Genomic DNA, 22652 nt, shown 5'->3' on the forward strand with positions numbered 1-22652 from the left:
CCAGTAAAAGAGAGAAGTAGCCCCAGACTATGATTTATCTGACATAATTTAGAGACCTGAGACATTCAGAGGGGAATCAAGCCCCAACACCGCAGTCTGAGCTAATATTTTCAAACTTGGATGCTTCAATGTAGTCTCCTAAATTCTTACATTTTTGCCTAAGTAAAAACACCCGGAAGTGATGAATGAAGTGGTGACTCCTTAGTGAAATCAGAAGGTCCTTAGTGAGGTAGACAGTCTTGCAAGAGAGGCCGCTTACATGCCTAACTTGGAGCACTTAGATTTAAAAGCAAAATCACAGGCACAAACTGCACATTTTAAAACTTTACCCAGCTTCCTTGGTATCTAATTAATACTGACATAAAAAATGATCCTCTGTAAACAATCATCTAGCCTAGATCTCATAAGCACTGCTGCGTTCTGACTTCATTGCCTGACATAATGCACCGGAGCACCAGAATTACATGCCAGGTTCATGAGTTGGAACAAAGTACAGCGTACAAAAGTGTAAGTTTCCAGATGTTTTCAAAAGGAGATATTAGAGCCATAGTATACCAAAAACTGCAGATACATGAATTTAAGGAAAATCTCAATCTCTTGCTCTTTCTTGGCATTACTCACTGAAAAAAAAATCAATATGGTATTTAAATAAAGCAGCCCATATGGAAGCTTGCACTTACCAGTATTTGTGATATTCTTTAGCCTTGCTGTCTAAGTGGGATTTCACCCATTGGTTTGTATTTCAAAACCTTCATTTAAAAACTCCACTTCTTCACAAAAGAATTGTCAAAATACTTTATGATAGAGTAAACATTATATGTGAGCAATCCAAGAATAATATGTGGCAGGTTTTCCTTTCTGAAATCTGGTAACAGATGCAAATCTCTTTCTGTTCTCTCTGCTGTCGCAGTTTCAGTATTTATTGTTAAATTGTGCCCACTTTCCTTCTGATTTGCAAGCATTTATTTTTCTTGGAGGGTCAGTAGCTGATAAAGATATGAAAATATTCTTGTCGTTAAAAGCCATAAAATTATGGTTGACACTTGACATTTGAGCTCTTCTTTCCCCCCCTGTATTCTGTTGAGTAAGGCCTTCTTAACAAAGACGTTTGCTAGAAACAGAAATACCCTCGATGCTTGCTTGAATAAGTCTCTGTAGGAATACCTAGGTCAGAATCAGCCTGAGAGTTTGAAAAAGTCTTTGTATGTTAAAATGGAAGGAAGGGCAAGCTCTGTTAGGGTGGAAGTTAAGGTGCAAATAAAGAAGACCGGCATACCCAGAGGTGATCAGGTGGAATGATGGCTGGGATATGAATGACTGGAGGACCTCAACCAGGGATGTGCTTACTCACATAGCAGTGTGCTCAGAGTCTAGGTTGGGTGTGAGAAACATCGTGATTGCTCCAAGAGAGAACTGGAAGTTGATGACACTAAACAGGCACACAGGACTGGCCATAAGTTAGGGGACGCTGATCACTAACAAATGCAGAGGACCAAACAACAGGAATATGGAGATGCAAAGCCTGTCTGACAACATACAACAGCAGCTGCAGCAAAGGTGGCCAAAGCTGGCACTTTATAGAAGGCAAATTATATAGTAGTTCTAAATCCTCAGCGTTCGAATATGCTTCTCAGTACCCTGTTGGCTATCAAAGCTAATGTAGGCCACTGAAAGATTTCATCCTCTTCTATCGCTGTGTTGCTACATTGCAAACTAGCCTGTGAAGCTAGAGAGAGAAATATTTTGTTAGGTTTGGGATACCTTGAAGAATGTGCTCCAGGGTACTGGGTACTGCAAAAACATTGCGGAACCACCCCAAAGGAATGGAAAGCTAGGGCAGGTGTTAAGCCTGAAGTTATTACTAGGTAAAATTCAGCTAAAAGCCTACATTCACAATGACAGAAAAAAGCCAAAGATAAAACAACATGTGTACCTTTATTAAGGTTATACCTAGCAGTCAGTATCCTCCTTAACTGCTCCAATGTATGGCTAATTAATTTCTTCATGGTGTACCCATGGGTTCTTTTCCTTCTGATGCTGTTAGAGGTAAGGACTTGTATCTTCTCTAGGTCAAGGTGGTTTTCATTCCCTGGCATACAGCCATCAAGTGTATTCTGGGAGATTATAGTATTTCATTCTGCCCTTCCTCCATAAGGTTATTTCAATAATGTTTTTATTGTCTATCTCAAATAACACATTCTTGGCTTTTGTTCTCAAGCCGATTTCACTAATTGCAGTCTTGTTAAAATACAGTGGCATGACTTAATGATGCATTATAATAAATAATACAAATTCCTTTTAAAATATATACTGTGTATTTATACAGGCTTTATAGCAAGTCCATTTATGGCATTCAAACACAAACTGATCTTGAGGGCAGGAGTGCCAAAACTGCAAAGGCTCCACCTCATCCTTTGTTAGATTTTGGAGACTCATGTGCAAGCTACTGTTTTTTTATGAACTTGAACAAGGAAAACCAAAGACTTTACATGTATGCTGGCCAGCTTGCTTTCTTTTCTTTCTCTCCTTTCTAGTATTGGCTAGTATTAGCCCTCCTCCCCCTGCAAAAAGTGGTTGCCTTTTAAAAATCCACATTTTCAAACAGAAACCTTATTACAGTATTTTTTGTGATATCTTTTTCAGGGAGTGGTACAGAAAAATGTTGTGGCATCTTAGTATCACTATGAGATGATGTTTGGCAAATGCTGGATTTTATTTGCTTATTTAAGTATTGACTATGTATATTACATATTGAATGAAAATTGTTTTATTTCCCATTCTAGTTTGTCTTCAATCAGATAATAATGATAATGAGGGCATTGAACAAATTGATGAAGATATAGCTGTGACTCAGAGTCAGATGAACTTTATTTGTCCCATTACACAGGTAAGCTATCATTGCTAATATAATAGATTGGGAAATTGTTATTTCTTATTCTTCACTAGATTGTTTATTATAAATCTGCAATACTTGTTAAAGATCAGGCAGTATAAATTTCAATCATTATCAGAGAGAAGCAATGTTGCCTAAAAAAACAAACCCCGCAATGCAGTTTACCATGCCAGACCTGACCCCACGGTTTGGATGGAAAAGCATATATGAGTGGCAAACAGTCTTCGTGCTGTTTTATTTAAAAATCTTGTATGAAGCACATTCATGGGCATTATCAGTTCGTTTAAATCCAACCTTATTGATTACAGATGGAAATGAAGAGGCCAGTTCGAAACAAAGTCTGTGGTCATACCTATGAAGAAGATGCCATTCTAAAAATTATCCAGTCTCGAAAGCAGCAAAAGAAGAAAGTCCGGTAAGCTAACAAGAATGTGTGGAAAAGCTATTTGCTTTGCTGTGTAAGTGGAATTCTATTCCACTTGTTCTAGGAAATGTATTTGGATTGGCAAGGCTACAGGAAATAATACTTCAGTGTCTGCCCAAGTCACAGGCTTCCTATTAGTACTGTACACATGAAGGATCTTTTTCTTTTTCCTTCTTTTATGAAAACAATGTGGAAGGATATATTCAGGAAGTGTGTGGGGAAGTCACAGCTATTCATGGTGCCTGCACAACAGAATCAAAGAGATTTTATGTAGCCATGAGCAACAGAGAGAAACTTTAGCTTTGTAAAATTTAGTTGCTCGTTTTGTTCCTACTGCGTATTTAGCAAGCGTTAAGGTTAATGAAAAAAACCCTGTCTCTCTCCTGTGTGCACCCTCTTTTGCAATTATATTCCAATACAATTGGAAATGAAAAATATTAAAAACAGTTAAAAAATTAAAAATATTAAGTAGTGTAGAGTTTAAGAATGATCAGACAGGATTGTGTAGTTTCTGCTATAATGCAGTGAAATAATTCTTACTTTACAGCATGAAAGCAGCCTGCGACTTTCCACCTAGGACATATTTTGTTGATCGAAAACGTGTAAAAGTTCAATTATTACACCTGACATTCTCCCTGATAAGTTTCAAATTTGGCATGGTTTTGATTTTCCCCTCAAAAAATCAGAAAAAGAAGAAAAGGGGCTCAAACACTTCTTAGAGCAAGATTAGAGGAAGTATTATTTCATCAGAACTGTTGTTATTAATTTCACATTTGTTTTTTACACGAAATATACAAGATCTTCATAGTTTGGGATTTTGTTCGAAACTGAAAAGTCATGGACTTTTTAATAAACGTGCAGTTTTCACATGCTCAGGAAGGTCTGTTAGAGACTAGAAACATGATTTCCTCTATGATTAAGTCGCAGTCAGCTTACTTCCTCCATCCGTAGCTCTTGCATTTTTATTAGACCCTACACACTGTGCCACAGAGGTAGGAGGGTGGAGCAGGACGTTTTATTCCACACTTCTTCTTGGCTACAGCAAAGCATTGCTATTAAATCAAGCATCGATTGGGTTGGCTCTCAGTAGCTATCCGTACTCTAACCTCTACCTTAGCATCCAGACAGCTTGAAGGAGAAGATAGAAGCAACTTGCCTATGTTAGGGTTAGGGAGGGTTAGTGGACTGGGTGCACTGTATTGGGAATGGCAACAAAACCAGCAACATGGAGGGACAGAAACTTGGCTGGAAAAATGAAATGGAGTTGGGAAACAGGTCACAAGTTGGAAAGAAGGAAATGAGAGTACTGTAGAAGATGGACAAGCTAGGGAGCAGGTGCATGACAGCCTAAAGCTATTTCAGAATCAGGAACTGAATTTAGGATATCCATATCTAAATATTTCTTTTTGTTGTTAAATCCATTGGGAAGATGCCATGGTAGTAGATGTTGTGGTGGTGGATCAAAAGTTTCAACACTGCTGAAAAATTAGTAGGGTCAGGTGACTGAATTTTATTTTACCCTTGAAGAAATTAAAGAAATGACTTAGCGAAAACATAAAGTAAAAAGTCATGAAAGTTGTACAACATGCATCTTCAAAAGCTACAGTATACCCAAACTGACGTTGTTTGTGCAGTCTGAATCCTTGCAGTTCTTAATTTTGAGCTTTTAGCTTGCAGCCTTACCATTTTACAGTGGTTTATTCCAGTATGGCAGAAAAAAACAGACAGAGCAATAGCTGGGCTTTGCTGTAACTGAATTAAGAAAGATTGCTCAGTTTTCTCTGCAAAATCTCATTGACCTGCTGTAATTTTTTTAACTTTTTGCATGAAAATGCAGTCGGGCTTTGAGAAACCATAGTCTGCCGTGGTGGGGAGTCAGGCCAGCGTGTGCAATAAGTTCCTCATTTGAGGACACTTTTCTCGTTGTGTTGCTACTTGATCGTGTTGCTGCTAGCATTGTTCAAGTGAAAGCAGGTACCTTGAAAGAGCAGAATCCCGGTGAGGGGAAATTCCCCCTCTACCTTTACCCTGCAATCACAGCCCTTGCTCACGGAGGAGCTACAGAAGTGGCTATTCCCTCATACAAGCTTTCCTTTACATAGGAACACGAGATCTCTTTGGTGCATTTGGCAGTCTGCTGGCTGCATATCCGCTCTTCAGCTGGCATACGCACAGCCACCAGTTCTCGCGCAGCTAGACTTGCTAATAGATCCCTTGAGGCGATTCCTGCTTATCGCAGTTTGCCCACTATTTTCCGCTGCCTGGAATAGCATACTAATACTTTATGCTTACAGAAGAAGTTTTATGGGAGGCTTTCTGAGCACTTGTTACTCATTAATCTTGCAAGTAATTATTGTCCTAATGTTGTGTTACTGTTCTAATAAGGTGATAGATGGAAAAATTGAGGCACAGAGCAATTAAGTGATTTACCCATGACAAACACAGCAGGCTGGGGGCAAATCTGGTATAAAAGCTATGAATACTGACTGTAAATTCAGCAGCTCAGACAAAAGTTACTTCTAACAGGGAAAAAAAATCCAGAAAAAGTGTGATTTTTGACTGTGGGTACCATCCATGCATGTTTGGGCCTCTGCCAAAGGAAAATGACCTCTGGTCCCTGAATATCTTTCACCCTTCAAGTAATCTGTCTTTATCTGACTGTCTTAAGTAGTTGTAAGCCATTTTGTATTTGATCTTCATTTAGAGGCTGCTGATTTGACCCTCTCTCTCCTTTCTGCCCTTTCTCAGTTCATAAGAGGACTGGCCAATTTTCACTTCAACTAGATCTTCCACTGATTCACCAGTCAGCCTCTGCAGGTCTCATCCTGTTTTATCTATTTCCCTATAAATCAGTTTCCCTGTTTATCTTTACTATATTTATCCACTGCAGATTAATAAAGGAAGAAGTAGTCACTAGCAGTTTTTAGAGGACTTCAGAGAGAGAAAGCAACATAGAAAGATTTCCACACAGCGTTGGTACCACTACTGCAGGCAGCTTGCATACATGAAGCCAGACAGTAGTCTACGGGCGAACGGCACCATTTCTCACTGTGAGCTGTTGAATCCCACCTGTTTATCTAAACAGATTTATTTTTCCCCACAGAGAGCTAGGGAATTAAGAAAAAGAGGTGACAAGGAACTGATAGAGAGTGAACCTCAGATAAATGCAATAAAACAGCAGGTTTTATGTAAAAGCCTATATCTGACAAATACAATTCTTCTGATTTACTGGAGTCTCTCTTTTCTTTTTAACAGCTGCCCTAAAATTGGCTGTAGCCATGCTGATGTAAAAAGATCAGATCTTGTGCCAGATGAAGCACTTAAAAGAGCGATTGACAGTCAGAATAAACAAAGCTGGTCAACACTGTAGAAGTCAGCTGGATACGCTGTTGCCACAAAGAAAATTTGTTATTAGAGGTCTTGTGAGATAAGCTGCTGATTGTAAGCAGGTTGTGTAACTGATTGTTATTTAAAGTGTTTCATTTATAGGCAAAGTTGAAGGTCTCAGCTGTAACTGAAAGCCTTTTTAAACTGCCAAATATGAAGAATTCCAGTTTAAATTGTTTTTTTTTCCCTTCCTGAAATTCTAAAAGCTTGCATTTGAAAAATAAAATGTGTTTTGCAGCATTTAAGCTTCTTTGTCAGTGTGCTAATCTTTTCAGCATTTTAGAGTGGCAAATTCTGCCAGCATTCAGTAGTGAGTGTTTTGCTCAGGACTGCAAATAGGTCTGTTGCTCCCTGTAACTGATGGGTTTACTCAGAATACGGCACCCTGACCAGGATTTTCACAAGTTTTACACCCTACTTGGGAGTGTTTCCATGTTTTAAGACAAACCTCAAGGAACTTTAATAGAGCTTGGTTTGCAGTAGGTGCTAAGCACTTGTGTTTGGACACACAAAATTGCCCCTCGCCTTTAAGGGTCTTGGCCTCATTCTTATATTTAATGAACATTCTACCGTAACTTATGCTTGGCTTTTGAGATGCAGAAGCTTTTATTTCAGGCTTTTGGGGCTTGGAATTCCCAGGGAGGTTTACCTTAATATTGTATATTAGGATATGACCCTTACTTAAAAATGTATTCAGTGAACTAATTTGTAGACAATACAAACCATATGCCTTGAATTGAGAAGAAGTTAATCTCAAAATATATAAACTTCAGATATCCATGCATTTGGGCACAGATCCAAAAAAGGACTTAAACTTTGTGACACTCAGTACTTATCACCTAAATTGATCTGAAGACATGTAGCAGATAAGGCACCAGGTATATGAATCAGAAATAGCCATAGGTAAAAGAAGCTGCCTTGGTGGTAAGGTGGCAATTATCTCTTGGCATATGTGAGAACAGAAAGAATAGGTTTCTCTGGGTTTTGGGATCCTTGGTGGGTTAGAGGGTATTTTCCTAGGTCATTTTTCTGAAATTATGAACTGGCATTTGGTATAAAATGTAGCTTTGGTGCCTAAATGCTAAGCTTCTCACTCTGGGATACTATTTGCTAACAGCTTTCCTTTATTAGACCATTATTAACCCCAATTGCACTTGGCGTGCAAACCACTTCAGACTGAAATTGTTATTTTGTAATTGAAGAATATTAATCTGTAAATTGATTTCATAGCATAAAATAGAAACTGAATTATTATTATTTGCATTGAGCTTTTGTATTCAAAACATTTCATAGGAGTTAACTGGATGATTTTCACAGGAGTTAACTGAATGATTTTTATAATGTGGTCTAACCCAAAGGTCCACCTTTAAAACTCAACAGTGATCATGAGTGCTTCTGCCAGTGGAAGCCCGGAAGCTCAATCTGAAATATTTGAAAGAGCCTGGAGGGGTATTGAGCAGTATATATTTGTTTGTATGTTTATGTGTGAAAATCAGGCCCCTTTTAAGACATCTCAGGTCTCAAACTGATAACTTTTCAGAAGATGATTCACTGATTTTCAGGGAAGTAATGCAGTTAAATACCAAAAGGAAAGATTTTAGGTATAATGTTTGTCTAAAAACAATGGAGAATGTCCTAAACTGCTCTTAGCTTTTTCTTTCAAATGTGTGGTTAAATTTACTCCAGCACCATTTACAAGCAGAGCACACAGAAAGAGAAACATGTGCGACACCCTGGTTAACGATCTCTGCAGTTTCTGAGAGATGTGCATTAATGTTGCTCTCGTGGATCTAATCTAATCCTTAGTGGTAATCAGGCTCCCAAGTTTTCAGATGCAAAGATGTATACAGTTCCCACTGGCCACAGTGTTACACCTCAAATGTAATTCATGTAGGTGTCTTGAATGTGCCTTCAAATAACACATAACATAATAAATGCAAAATTATGTCTAGATTAATTTATAGCCGCAAACTGGTGGCAGCATAGTTTGGTTTACTATGTGTGGTGTTTGTACCAATATAGCCTTAGATAGCTACATTCCTGATACCATCGTTATCCTCATGTTCCAGTGGATAACAATATAAGTGAGATTGCTGACTTAGGTACGTTTCTTTGCCATACATGGAGGAGAAAGGGCTTGACCTATAGCAGTGTTAATGGCCCTACTGGAAGCTGCAGCCACTCAGTCTGTCTCTGCATTAACTAATCCACAGGCAATAGGTGAGATGCCTGGTTAAGATGATGCAGTTCGGAGAAATACCAAACGAATCTGAAGCAACACTTTAAAAGAGAAGAAAACAAACAGTCAAGCGCTCATTTATTTCTTCTGTAAGTGGAAAGGTATTTTTGAATGTTCCCATTCCTGCCTCACAACAAATGATTTTGTTTTCTTCCTTTGCTAGCCTGGGCTAGGCACCATCAGTGAATCTGGAAACTTGAACAGCAGCTGCAGATGCTGCCTGAAATCCTTTCAGTCTCCATCTGAAAGAAATGGACTGATCTTTGGCAGCAAACGTCTGCCTCGCTTTAATACTAATTCTATATGAGGTGAAGATATATGTGTATTTAAATAGAGGTAGGTTTCTTTTATCATCAGAGATACCTCTTTTCAAGTATGGCTAGGGCCATATTATCCAGAAAAAGACAAATATTTGATGTGCTTACATCAGGACTGCTGACTATGGTACTTAAATAACTCCCATCCAGATCAGTGATGTACTGCATAGATTTTCAACTACTAGAGAAAATTGCCTGTATTTATAGAAATCCATGAAGTTCTGCTCCCCAAAATGTTTGGCCTTTCTCAATCTAATTTAGATCATAACATCCAAAGAACTCCACGTAGGATCAGTGAATTTCTTTCCCTGGACCTAGAATTTGAGCCATCCTGTTGGTTTTTCGTGGCTGGTTCTCTCTTATTGTTTGTGCTCACAAGTAATTTTCCAGCTGAAATTGAAATACTAGAGGCTTGGTCATTAGCTTGAATTGCACCTGGCACTTTACTGGGTGGAAAAACAGAACTGCCTTGGCAATTGGGGAAGGCTGCTGTGCCTGTCAACTGACTTTTTGATGGAAGTTATAAAATGCTATTGATTCTTTGGGGTGGCTGTTTGTATTTGTTGGCAGCTCTTTGCTGTTTCACTTGCAAAGGTTAGGTCTTGTTACGCAGTCACGTCCTCCTTACTCAGATGTGGTCCGTGTCGTGCACAACTCTGCTCTGGATAGAAGTAGCTTGAAACAGTTAAAGAATGAATATGAAGTGTCTGATGATGAATAAGCTGATCTGTATGATTCACAGAAGTGGAAAATCAGCAGCAGTTAAAGCTTCAAATCTTAATCTGTTTTGCCTATAAGATATCATATGTAAACATGCATATGTTAACAGTTCTCAGAGTAATTGTGTCTCATTGTTTGACGTCAGAAAATTAATTTTGCAATAATATTTAAGGAAAGAAACTCATAGGGTTTTTTTTTTCATAAAGTGTGCTTTACAAATACAGAAAAGCTAGATGTGGTTAACACTGAAACATGTTGAGGATCTGTCTCTCCCAGAGAAGTTCCATGTAGAATTTCAAGTGATTAAAGAAATGTCTGATCGAACATTAAAACAAATAAAAGGCAAAAGAGATCTATATGCAAGGGCTTTCAGTGATACCCTGAGGCATGAGCCATTAACACAGTTCTCTTGCTTGAACAGATTATCCCAGTTAAACAGAATTCTCCATGTTAAAACTAGAGACTCTCTCTGAAGTTTTCGAGTCAGTGGGACCACAAAGTATAAAGATAAAAACTAATCAGGCAGGCATCTCATGGAAGATTTAGCACACTTGTGCTAAAAGGAGCACACAGTCCTCTAAATCAAGGATATATTCATCATTACCGCTCCTGAGCTGTGATCTTATTCATTCTGGAAGAATCAAAAAGCCTGGGCTAAGTCAGTGTTCCCTTGAGAAATACCCGGAGCAAAAGCAGGGGCTGCAGGAAGTGATACTGATGACTCAACGGCCAAGGCCAACACACTGCCTTATTTTAGACAATGTCCTCTTGGATACTCATGTTTCCTCATGAGTGGCTGATGACAAAGGTCTTACCTACCTGTGGTCACAAGTACCTCATGACGTTTTTCTCAAGAATAGCTCTAGTGCTGTGGCCAAAACTTAGAATTCACTGTGCAACTTGATTAACTTCCACTGCAGTTTCAGGTGAGAGTTAATCTCCATCCTGCCTGAAGAATCTCCTGAGGTTCTGTGTGGCACTCACTGGATATTTCAGGAATGGATAGTGCTCTGTTATACAGTAAGGGTACCCCTAGTAAGGGTGTTCTTGGAGTGGAAAATGTTAGAATAACCTAAGGACTGTTCTTCCTTTCTCCTTGCTACAGCCTTTAACTGATGGCTCCCCATTACAGGTACAGATTATTCTGCAAAGGGATCAGTGGTCAAAGTTTTTTTTTTTTTCTGTATATATAAAGTTCTGACTGCAAATAGAGACTCCAAATCTTGCATTATATATATATATTCCTATATAATCATTCCTATATAATCATTTAAATCTGGTCAAAAAATACTTACTGTTAACATATATTATTTCAAAGACATGAACATGGTCACAGCAATGCTCAGAGAAGAATCATATGCATAGATGCTACCAGATTCTGTGTTGCCAGCCGGTAGCTATAAGAAGTAAAAATATGAGATTGATTGTTAATCAGGTATAATTCTGGGATGAGTGTAAATCATATAGTAAATACCCATGTAACTTTGTGATGCACGAGTAATCTCACTGACTTAATGGGACTGCATTGAGGTGGATAAGAACTGTGTTTCATCATTTCAAAATACTGCATAAAGTGGAGCAGCAGGGCTAAGGAGCGAGTTTGCCTCAGTCACTTATTCTGATGTTAGTCCGGACCCGAACACAGAGCTTGAAAGCATTCACATGAATTGAGTTGCATGGGAAGCTTACCAAAGGAAGTGTTTGCTTGTAAACTCAGTATGAGTAGGATCTTCTCTGACCGCAAGGGAAATGGAGAGACACTCATTCACTGGTCACTTGTGCAATCAACTTCTGAAGTAAAAACTTGAGGTTTAAAACCTGAGCCTCCACACATCTTTCAAGTAACAGAAGAAGCCTTTGTGTTCTTTAATCCACAAAGAAACAAAGTCAGGAGATGCTGTTCATGAGACTCCTTGGATTTGATAACAACTGGCTTCTCAAAAGGGAATTATTTATATTTCCCAGCAACAGCAAGCCTAAGAACAGTTTCTGTGAAGGCTTGAGGGGAGACATCTGAACATCATCACATTTCAGTTTGTTTGATGTCTCTACGTGCCTGTCATGTGTTTTATATCTTAATATTGAATCTGCCACTGAATTCCAGAATGTCTCAGTATGGTTGTATGTTTGTCCCAGATATGATTTTGTTATAAAAAACATAACCTGTAAGCTCTTTATCACCTGGCCACACAACTGCACTTCAAGCCTTTTCCATGCAGGTTGATTCCACATAGCACCACTGTAGTAGATTACGGACTATTCGCTGGTTTTAAATTGCTGGCTTTAAATCTAGTAGTTGTTTAAATATCATTACATGGCTTGAGCTAACTTGGAAAATAAAGATATTTACTTTTCATCATTTGCCTGACAGTTTAATATTAGCTGAAATATTTGTGTGTCATGATTCTTCTCATCTGATAACTAAAATGATGACTTTTTAATTTCTTTCCATAGCAAGCAGCCAGTTTATTTATAAGTGGCCTAATCTAATACCGATTTACTCTGTGTATCCCATGAGACATATTATCAAAGCAGCCAGACCTGTCCCAGGCACTTGGGAAGTGGGGAGATGGTTACACAATTCTCATTGCCTCTGGCTGTCCTAGTTACAAAGATAAAGGGTCAGAGAACTGGAGCAGTGGAGATAATTTTGTGAGCATCTAAGGAAAAGCAGCTGATCAGATGAGGGTAGGCAGTGGCTGAGGGTGAGACAGGTAGATGCTTGAATACTACATAACAAAAATTCCCTTAAATAAAGTAATACATCAGGAAAAGGGAATGTGAAAAGCATGTGAAAACATGACCACCGAAAATACCTCCACTTCTTAAATCTTCATCTAGCAGGTGCGATAGCACTGCTCATCTGTTTTAAAAATAGAAAAAAGTATATATGAAGAGGAACATTCAACCTACCTTGCTGTGGCCCTAGCCAATGTGTGCTGGGCAAGACCTTTTCCTCTGCTGGGACATCTCAGAGCTGTGACCAGCTGTCGCCTCTGCTCCAAACCCAAGCTCCCTGCCTAGCAGTCGGGATTCCTGGAAGAGAGAAGACAGCTAGCAATCCCGCTTGCTTCAGTCATCCTTTTGCAAGACCAGATCAGATTTACAGCCAGATTTTGTACCATTCTTTGACTGCAAACTCCTTGGACTTTTTTAGTGTTTGGAAAGTGCCTGTTGCACACCACTGTGCTTTGCCAAGCACACAGACTAGAGATCTGTGTTCCTGAAGGCCAGGCCTGCCCCACCTTACTTCTACCTGTCCCCTTTTTGAGCATCCAGGGCTGTGTGCTTGGTTCCTTGTAGCCTGCTGGAATTTGGCTTACAACACTGCATTTTTCTGGCACTGAGGTAACAAGACTCATGCACAGAGTCAGTATTTTATCCCAAAGTTAAGTCTATAAATGTAATTCTGCACCGATCTCTGCTTCGCAGTGTTTTACAGTGCTGTCCATCTGAGATGCGTGAGACTGCCTTGCTTCATTTGGAAGGGCTTTTAACCTGTTCAGACTCAAACTCATTCCTGGCACAGCTGGGATTTGCCAGCACCAGTATTCATCTCCTCTTACAACATATCCCTCAGGAATCTCCTTTTTTAACACACAACACCCTGGAAGAGAGCAAAGAGGCCCCATGGATCATCCCAAATGCCTTCAGTCCCGGGGCTTCCTGGGAACCCATTGCAAAGGGGATCGGCTGGTACAAAAGGTATCCAGATATGGTAGCAAATGCCCAGCGTACCTCTGAAGTCCTTGAAACAGTTGAAGATAAAAGATGCTAGGGCTCACTGCTAGCTTCCTGAGCAGAGCTGAATTTCTTTCTTCATGTATGCTAAGCAGGTAGCATGAGAAAAATCTTTCTGGACAGGGGGGAGAGATGACATGATGAAGGCTTGTGCAGGGAAAAGAAGGAAGACATCAATGGCTTTGGATTTCAAGAGGAAACTAATGAGGGAGATATGCCTGGATGCTTAAAAGCCTGGGGAGTGATCTCTAACACGTGACTGTTGTGGGACGTGCGGCAGACTCGCGTTCTGCAGTAATCTATCTCTTGAAGGCTGCAAACAGTTCTGCAGCTCTTCACGCACCGCTCCCTTGAATTCCTGTATATTTTCTGCATTGCTTCACAACAACCCCCCCGCCAGGCTTGCATGCAAGCACTGACGTATATGGCTAAAAGAAGGACACGTTTCACTCTTCTGAGTATCACCGTGCTGTGAAGGTTCATTGGACAGTCATCCTTGGTATCGTTTTGCTATTTGCTTTTTCAGGATCAGCCAAAATGAGAAAAAAAAACCTAAATCCAAATGGGAAATCCCTTCCTGTGTTCTGCTGCATGTGTTGGGAGGAATTGGTGGGGAAGGGTGCTGCGTGTGGACCTTTTCCGGCAACCCACACCCAAAACATAAAACTGACACCGTGAGCATCATTAATTCGGTTAATGATTAACCTTCCATGGCTACTATATGCTTATTCATGATATTAACGCTCCGAGTACCCCAAAGCACTCTAAGCATTTTAAAGAAACAGCAGGGGCTTCCTGCTGCCAAGAACTGCCCCGGGCAGACTGAAGCCTGGGTTCACCTCAGCCACACGTGGGCACCTGCATCGGGAGCGTGGTCCCCCTGGGTGCCTGTGCCGCCAGCTGGCAGAGGCCCTGCAGCCCCGTGAGAGCACCACGCACCTCTCCGGCAGTTCGATCGCCTTTTTGCTGGCACGGGAGGCACCTTTGGGGCTCTCTGCTGATGCCCGCGCTGCTCCAGCGGGAAGCCCCCACGGCGTATGGATGGGAAGAGAGGGACCTTTGGGAGGGCCAGGACCAAAGGCGCCTCGGTTTTCACATTAATGTCTTCATTCACTACGGTGAATGGCATTATATACTAATAACGTCAGCTATAGCAAGGTTTTGTAGGTCCATTATTATTTTGGTGAGCTGTCTACACCGTTCCCTTGCCCCCCAAAAGCGCTGACACCCTTCTCGCACCCCCACATTACTGTATCCCAGATGTTGCAAGCAGTCTATGCAAAATCCTACCAACTAAATTAAACCTGCAATGGTATCCAAATTGTAAAAAGCCCAGGAAGGGAAAAGTAAAACAAGTCTGATGGATAATCAGGCATGTTTTATCTGTGAGAGGGACAAAACGAAACACCATGCTTTGAGAGTGGAGGTGAATTGCTCAGAAACAATCTGCCAACATTAATAGAATCACATTTCTGGAAAATAAAAAAAGGAAAATGCAGCCCCTGGGATATCCCTTTTTGGCATATGAATTTTGTGTTTAAATGCATTAATGGGACTGCTATGCTATGAGTCATCCAGCACAAGAGTTTCATGTGTTTCTTAAAATACACTAGGAGTAGCTGAAGGCATGCATGGCTTTGCAGTGCAGTTATCTATCAGGAATCTCAGCAAATACCTGCATTCATGCAAACACAGGCTTTAGAAACGCAGGGACCCCATCTAGCCCTCTCACATCCCACTGTTTAAACGCACTAGCACCGGGGCTTTCAAGACGCGCTGCAAAACCGATTCTGCAGCTTAGCAAAAGCCCAGGCTCTTTGTATTATTATGCAAGCCTCAGTCCTGAATTACGGAAAATTTGCATAGCTGTGGACAGCAGAGTTGGGAGCATTTTCCTTCCGAGGAACTCTTGTCAAAACTACAGCTGTTTGCACTTTTTTCCAGCGATCGTTTGTTGTCTGTTTTCCTCCTGTTTTTTTCCCATTTACTAACAACCCTGGCTGGAAACCTATTAAATAGCAGTCCGTGCAGCCTGCCGGCGGCGGCTCGGGTGGGCTCCGCTCTCCGCGGTGGCTCCTGTCCCCTCCTCGGACAGCGGATGCTTCAAAACGGGCAACGGCCAGTGCGAAGCGCTTTGACGGGGCGCCTTAAATCCGACGGCAAACGCGCACGGGCTGGCGATGCAAAGCGCGGCCAGGGCACAAACAGGGCTGCGGGCGCGGCAGCGAACGGGCGGGCGGGACGGGAGCCCCGTGTCCCGGCAGCGCCGCCGGGGCTGGCTGAGCCCCCCGGGAACCCCCCGACGACGGCGCGGCCGGTCGCGCTGCAGCACGGGGCCCCGCGGGCGGCGCAGGCCGGAGGCGCCGGGGGGCGGCGGGCAGGGCGGCGGGGCGGGCGCGGCGCAGCCTCCGCCCCGGCCCCGGCCCACTTCCCCTTGCGTCAGGCCGGGGAGGAGGGGAAAGACCTCGCTGCCTTTCCCTTTTTTTTTTTTTTTTTTTTTTTAAAGCCTTCAACTACTTTAGCGCGGAGTCGGCGGCAGATGGTGGACACGGCCCGGGGCTGCGGCGGGGACAGCGAGGGGATGCGCCAGCCGCCGCGCCGCTCCGCGCCGCCCCGCGCCTGAGCCCCGCGTGCGGCGGCACCAGCGGCACCAGCGGCACCAGCGGCACCAGCAGCACCAGCAGCACCAGCACCAGCAGCCGGAGGCTCCGCTCCGCGCCCCCTCCATGAGCCGCCCCGCGCCGCCGCCGCGCCGCGCCGCCGCGCTGCTCCTGCCGGCCGCCCGCTGCCGCAGCGCCCCGGCCAAGCGGCTGCCGCCGCCCGACGGCCCCGCCGAGGAGGCGCCGGCCGCCAAGTGCCCGCGCCTCGCCGACTGCCCCGGCGGCCCCGCCGACTGCCTCAGCGCCCCCGGCTCGCCCTGCGCCCCGGCCTCGCCCGCCGGCGGCGGCGGGGGCAGCGGCGCGGCCGGGCCGAGCCTCATCGCCTCCTACCTGCTGCTGCCGCTGGCCGAGCGCGAGCAGGTGTCGCGGGCGCTGAGCGTCAGCTCCGGCCGGGAGCTGCGCTGCAAGGTGAGCGCGGCGCTGCGCGGGGCTGCGGGGGGGCTGCGGCGGGGCTGCGCGGGGCGCCTCTCCCCGTCCGCCCCTGCAAACCCGGCGGGCGAAGCCGGCCCGCCCGCGGCGCGGATTTGCGTGCGCTGAGGATAAGCCGCGGCTGCGGGTTCCCCTAGGGCACCTGAAAGACTCCGCGTGGATGCTGAGGGCTTTGGGGGGGGGGGGGGGGTCCTTCCTCCCCTTCGGCGTAAAACCGACAGTGCTTTAACAGCCCGGGAAAGGGGCCCGGGAAGAGCTGCGCTGCCGAGCGCTGGCGCCCTTCCAGCTCCCTCATCATTGTTTGGGGAGAGTTGCTACGAGAGAGGCCGGTTTCAACGCCCTTGAGAGTGAATTTTGCTTTGATTTCCTCCTTACAGGTGTTCCCTCTCAAACACTACCAGGACAAGATCCGGCCCTACATTCAACTGCCGTCGCACAGGAACATCACCGGGGTCGTGGAAGTGATCCTCGGAGACACCAAGGCCTATGTCTTCTTCGAGAAGGACTTTGGGGACATGCACTCCTACGTGAGGAGCTGCAAAAGGCTGCGGGAGGATGAAGCTGCCCGGCTTTTCAAGCAGATCGTCGCGGCTGTAGCTCACTGCCACCAGTCGGCCATCGTACTCGGTGACCTCAAGCTCAGGAAATTTGTCTTTTCTAATGAGGAAAGGTAAGCAGCCGCCAGCTGCTGGCAGGGAGGGCGGGGAGAAACGCCGCCCCGAGAAATGCCCTGTTTTTAGGCAAAAAATATTGTGGGTAGTGGAAATTGCTGCGTAAACCAGGCGTCACCGATGAATGATCCAAGCAGGTCCATATTACGTCTCTGTGATAGTCACAGATCTAATTGATCCACATGTATTTTTAGTCAGATCTCAACTGATGGAGCTGAGGGAGCTCGGCGTGAGCTCCCACTTGCTCGGCAGAGCTTCCCCGAAACCTTGTGGTGCACAAAGGGGCGATCGCTCCTCAGTGCCGGGTGTCTACCTATATCATCCGTGCAATTCATTCAGCGTAAGGTGACCAGAAGGCACCGAGCACGAGAGAGCTCTTCTCTCCCATCCCTGCCGGCGGTGATGTCCCGGTTAACTCTTGGGGAATCTCTTACTGGTTAACTCTTCCTTGGGGAATCCTCCTCGAAGGGGAAAAACACCTTGGTAAAACTTAGCCTAAAGCATAGATTTACAGAGAGACAATTCCAAGCCCCCTTCCACAGAAATACTTTCCCAATTGCTATTTAATTTTAGATGAGGGAGTTGTTTGTATTTCCCGGGGGTGTTTGCTGCTCTCGCGTTGCAGCATTAGCACGGCACAGCCAGAAATGGGGTTTAATAAGCAAAACTGGCATTGATGAGGTGCTTATCCCATTGAAGGCTATAATAAGTAAAAGCTTTCATGCAGTTGTGCTTAGTCTGATGAAACTTGATGTGTTGTTAGTGAAGCAGAGGAAGATGCATTTTTTTTTAACTAACTCGGCTGATACTTCTTGAAGATAAATCCTATGAATGCGATAAGAAAATTAACTAGAACTGCCCCTCTGAAACAGATACAACCATATGTTGACATGCAAAGAGAGTAATTCCTTTGAAGGAAGCTGTTGCAGCTTTTCCCACCCATAATGAGATGAAACATTTGCTGAAATGTTAGATTGCACACAGTCTCGCTCATTTGGAAATACGCATTGCACAGGCTAATGTCATGTGCATCAAATTTGGCAACAAGAGGGTTAAGCAACGCGGGCAGACTCCTCGGCTAGCGAGCACAGGTGCAGTTTCAGCACAGCGGCAGCCAATCCGGGGCCCACAGTCCGCGTTGAGTCATATTTTCCGTTTACAGCACCAATGGGTATTTTGCATTACAACAGGAGGTCACGTCGAGGACAGGCTGCAGTTAGCGCATTTACACCCCGGCAGCCGAGCCCTCCTGCAGCACGTGAACGGCTCCTTGATTCAGTAAAAGCTCCGCTTTAAGCGCAGCAGGCGGTCAGGGTGGGCCCCAAGGGGCCGTCGCGGCGGTACCCAGCTGGAAAGGGCAGAAATAAAAGCTGAGGAGGGTTGAGGATGACCCCAGGTGCGGAGGAGATGCAGATGTTGAGTTGGAAAAGCTGTGCAGCCGGGCGCTGTTTGCTCAAAGCCGGGCCCGCAAGCAGCAGTGCGGCCTTGCTGCTCCGCCCCGAGAGCCCCCGCTGCTGCTGAAGCCCGGGGTGATGGGGAGAAGCTTCTCCGTCCCAGTCTGACAAGTGGCTGCCTCTCCTTCCCTTTGCGCCGCCGCGAGGCGGGGAGTCGCGGTTGCCCCGGCTGGCGGCTTTTCTTGGAAAAGCCGTGCCCGTCTTTCGCTGCCGCCGGGCGGTAACGTGTGCCTGCCTCTCCCGTGCCCCTTAGGACTCAGCTGCGGCTCGAGAGCCTGGAGGACACGCACATCATCAAAGGCGAAGACGACGCGCTCTCCGACAAGCACGGCTGCCCCGCGTACGTCAGCCCGGAGATCCTCAACACGACGGGGACGTACTCCGGGAAATCGGCCGACGTGTGGAGTTTGGGAGTGATGCTCTACACCCTCCTGGTGGGACGCTACCCCTTCCACGACTCGGACCCTAGTACTCTCTTTTCCAAAATCCGGCGGGGACAGTTCTGCATCCCCGACCACGTCTCTCCCAAAGCCAGATGCCTCATCCGCAGCCTCCTGAGGCGGGAGCCCTCCGAAAGACTCACCGCTCCGGAGATCTTGCTTCATCCTTGGTTCGAAGCGGTCTTGGAGCTTGGATATACCGACCAGGAAACGGGAACTGCGGATCAAATCGTTCCAGAATATCATGGAGACAGTGACGATATTAGTTCCTTCTTCTGCTAATCCTGAAAATCTCAAAAAAACCCTCACGATTCTCACGCACGGCATCTTTTTTTTTCTTTCTTTTTTTTTTCTCTTTTCCACGTTGCAAACTCACAGCATCTTAAAGTGCCAGTACGGTCAGAAAAGTGACCTTGTTTGAAATAAATGTCAAGCAGTAGATCTGCTCCCTGAGCCTCTGCCGGGTCTCACCTGCTTGCTTTGCTGGCAGGTCCTTGCCGCTGGCCCTGGAGGACCCGTGCAGGAGCTGCCTGGCTCCTCTCCTGCCTCCCATGTCCTGCACCGCTGCGACCAGCTCGGCTTGGACCGCAGAGCCGTATCGCTGGGCGAGGAAGAGGCAGAGAGGCAGTTCTTTGAGTTCCCCATCCTCAGCGGCTAAGGAGGTCCCGCCGGTGAAACGTAGTGGGTGGGGGAGCACAAGGCGCCTTCCTACCTGAGCAAATCTGACAGGAGTTGGTGAAAAGGGGAGTGGACTTGGAGTGCCACCGTGGCAGTCTCACACAGGGGGTTTCTGACTGTAAGCACACTTTGGCGAGGGCAGGAGGTCTCAATCCGCCGCCTCCGGCTACCTGTGTGTTGCTCCGGGTGATCTTTTTCTCTATAAGTGAATAACGTGAAGCAGGTCAAGGGCCACCTGTAAGACAAATCACTACTGTGATCACTGCTGCAACTCTTCGTGGAAGAGAAAACAGGTGATCTCGCAGCTGGATCCCCTCTGATTTTGGTTGCTGAACATGCAAGCGTTTTGAACATACCCGAGCCTAGAGTCACCACGGCATGGTCCCGGTCATCTCCTGCCTTCGGTGAGCTTTGCGAGGAGCAGCTCTCGTTGGCTCTGGGTGCCAAAACATATCCGTTTACCAAAATGTAACACTATGGGGTGGGGAGCCTTCCCTCGGAAAGCATCGGGCACCTCGTACAGCCCATGTGAACGCTTTGTGTCTTCCTGCGGGCTCAAGTCTTTAAAGCATCGCATCTCCTTTCCTTCTCCCCCCACCATCCCCAGAAAGATAGTCTTAAGCATAAAATCTCTATACGTCCTTAGTTGGTTATTCAGGTATGTTGTTTGCCTCCAGCTACATTATTTTCCCCCTCTCAAAAAAAAACTTTTTTTTTTTTTGCATGATTATTCATGGTCTTTCCAATGTGCGTGGAGGACAAGTAGATCTAAATCATTAGCCACCTGGTTTGGGGGTAAGTCAAGCTTAGTCCTGCCTTGAACTTTCTGCTTCGTGTGACGTTTGCGCCCGGTGTAAAGAGATGTCCGTTCGCTGTAGGTGCGAGCGTGGTTTTGGAAATGGGTGTTCGATGGTTAATGCACGGCCCGGTGGCGGCCAGGTCGCCCCACGGGGCCCGCACGGCACCGGCGGGGGAGATCGCCCTCATACCTCATGGCCTGTGTGCTCTGTACATACCGTACTGCTCGGGGGGGGCGGGTGGTTTGTGTTTTGTTCCTTCGTTTTGTCGTACTTTGTTTGTCCCAAGAGGTGTCGAAGAGCAATTTAATGTGAATTACTGCTGGCAATACTAACTTGACAGAATCATGAGCATTAAGAGCGGGGCGCTCCCGCTCTCCGTTGCACTAAACCTCTCATGATTGCTTGACATTTGTATCTGTGATACAGTTTAACCCTCCTGAGAAAAGCAGTACCTTGTATATACTGGTGGGAGACTCTGCCAAGAAAAGCTAAAAACACTATGTCCGACTTGTAAATATGTGTGTATATAATGTGGAAACCTGGATGATACGGTCTGACTTGTAGAAAGTTTTAATAAACTCGGTTTCATAATGTTGGTCCCTGCTCCTTTGGGGTGAGCGCGGTTTGGCCAGGCGCTGCGTGGGCCGGGTCGCATCCTGCTGTCCAGCACGATGGGGCCAACGCACACGAGCCCCGTCGGGCCTGATGGCCATGGCAGGGGGAGAGGGCAGCGGCTGGGCCGGGGGGTCCCTGGCTATCAGCGAGCAGGGAGAAGCCGTAGCCCCTTGGCGCCGGCGAGCGAGGGCTGTGAATAGCAGCAGGATCGCGGCGCGGGCTCGAGCCGTCCTTGCAATCCAGCCGGCACGGTGAGATCATCCCCAGCAAGCGGAGAGGAGGAAGAGAGGCTCGACTTTTATTTATACTTTGCCTCGTGTTTAACTTTGTCCTTTTGCTTCAAAGCCGTTCGCCGGAGCAACTGCTCCCAGGCAATTCTCCGAGCCGAGGCAACACGAGTCTATATTTAGCAAGGGAGCCGAAAGCAGTAAGAGGGAAGAGGTACCTGGCCGGTGATGAGGGAAAGCAGCAGCTTTAATTAGGGACTCAAGGTGCCTCGACTCCCACTCTAAGGAACTGGCGATCTATGCCGTAAGCATATTTTCTTAACGCTCGCCAAGTGACTGTCAAACATCAAAATATCTCAAGTTACTTTGCTGAAGTTATTCTTGCAAGAGTGGTAAAAATACATGCGTCACATAGCCTGTCTGATTAAATTACCCCCTGCCCGGCCACACTTCGGGTCTTGGGCGGGAGCCCTGATGCATCTTTCTCCAACAGCTGCAGGAGGTTCGTGTTTCGGTAAAACCTTGAAAACTTTCAAAACACCGTTTTCTTTTTTCCCCCAGCCTGCAGTTAAGTCACCCTCCGTAGGTGAATGTGTAGGTCACCCCATGACTTTATTTCACATGAGCTACACTGCCGAGCAATTAAAATAAGTGCTAAGTTGTAGTAACATCTGCAAACAGCTTCTGTGTTGCTTTAGGGATTATCATGCAACATCCGTTTGTACAGCAGGATAAATTGCTATTGCTTCGTAACCCCATCGTTTGTATTATTGTATACAAAGTTTCAGAGCATGTTGAAAGATCGGCATATTAAGTGATTAAACTTTGATGGTGGGTGTGAGAACTTTGATTTATGCAATGCACACATTTCTTATGAGGAGAGTCATAATTCGTCTATTTTTAAATGGTCCTTTTGGACAAGGGCTGTAGGAATCTCTTCTTTTATTTCTCCTGGCT

The 22652-nt window shown here is 45.3% G+C and overlaps 2 protein-coding genes and 1 long non-coding RNA gene across 5 annotated transcripts in view; 2 read left to right on the plus strand and 1 right to left on the minus strand.

The window, feature by feature from the left end:
* The window catches only part of NSMCE2 (NSE2 (MMS21) homolog, SMC5-SMC6 complex SUMO ligase), a 131615-nt gene extending 124666 nt beyond the window's left edge, over positions 1-6949 (plus strand). For all 3 annotated transcript variants that reach the window (XM_026110081.2, XM_064507861.1, XM_064507862.1), the window contains exons 5-7: positions 2784-2887; positions 3202-3308; positions 6573-6949. In XM_026110081.2, the coding sequence (XP_025965866.2) occupies positions 2784-2887; positions 3202-3308; positions 6573-6687 (326 nt within the window). In that variant the 3' untranslated portion in view covers positions 6688-6949. The remainder of the gene's footprint in view (positions 1-2783; positions 2888-3201; positions 3309-6572) is intronic.
* A 1497-nt stretch (positions 6950-8446) lies between these two features.
* LOC135327640 (uncharacterized) lies at positions 8447-16814 on the minus strand. The gene is made up of 3 exons (XR_010388062.1): positions 16712-16814; positions 12894-13016; positions 8447-11377 (listed from the first exon to the last, which is right to left on the minus strand). It is a non-coding gene; the product is annotated as an uncharacterized LOC135327640 (long non-coding RNA).
* On the plus strand, positions 16225-21444 carry TRIB1 (tribbles pseudokinase 1). Its single transcript, XM_064507859.1, has 3 exons — positions 16225-16789; positions 17188-17480; positions 19189-21444. The coding sequence occupies exons 1-3, from the start codon at positions 16448-16450 to the stop codon at positions 19655-19657; spliced, it is 1104 nt and encodes a 367-aa protein (XP_064363929.1). The 5' UTR covers positions 16225-16447; the 3' UTR covers positions 19658-21444.
* The last annotated feature ends 1208 nt before the right edge of the window (positions 21445-22652 follow it).

This window comes from Dromaius novaehollandiae, chromosome 2 (assembly GCF_036370855.1).
Source record: "Dromaius novaehollandiae isolate bDroNov1 chromosome 2, bDroNov1.hap1, whole genome shotgun sequence".
In the NCBI taxonomy this organism is placed as follows: domain Eukaryota; kingdom Metazoa; phylum Chordata; class Aves; order Casuariiformes; family Dromaiidae; genus Dromaius; species Dromaius novaehollandiae.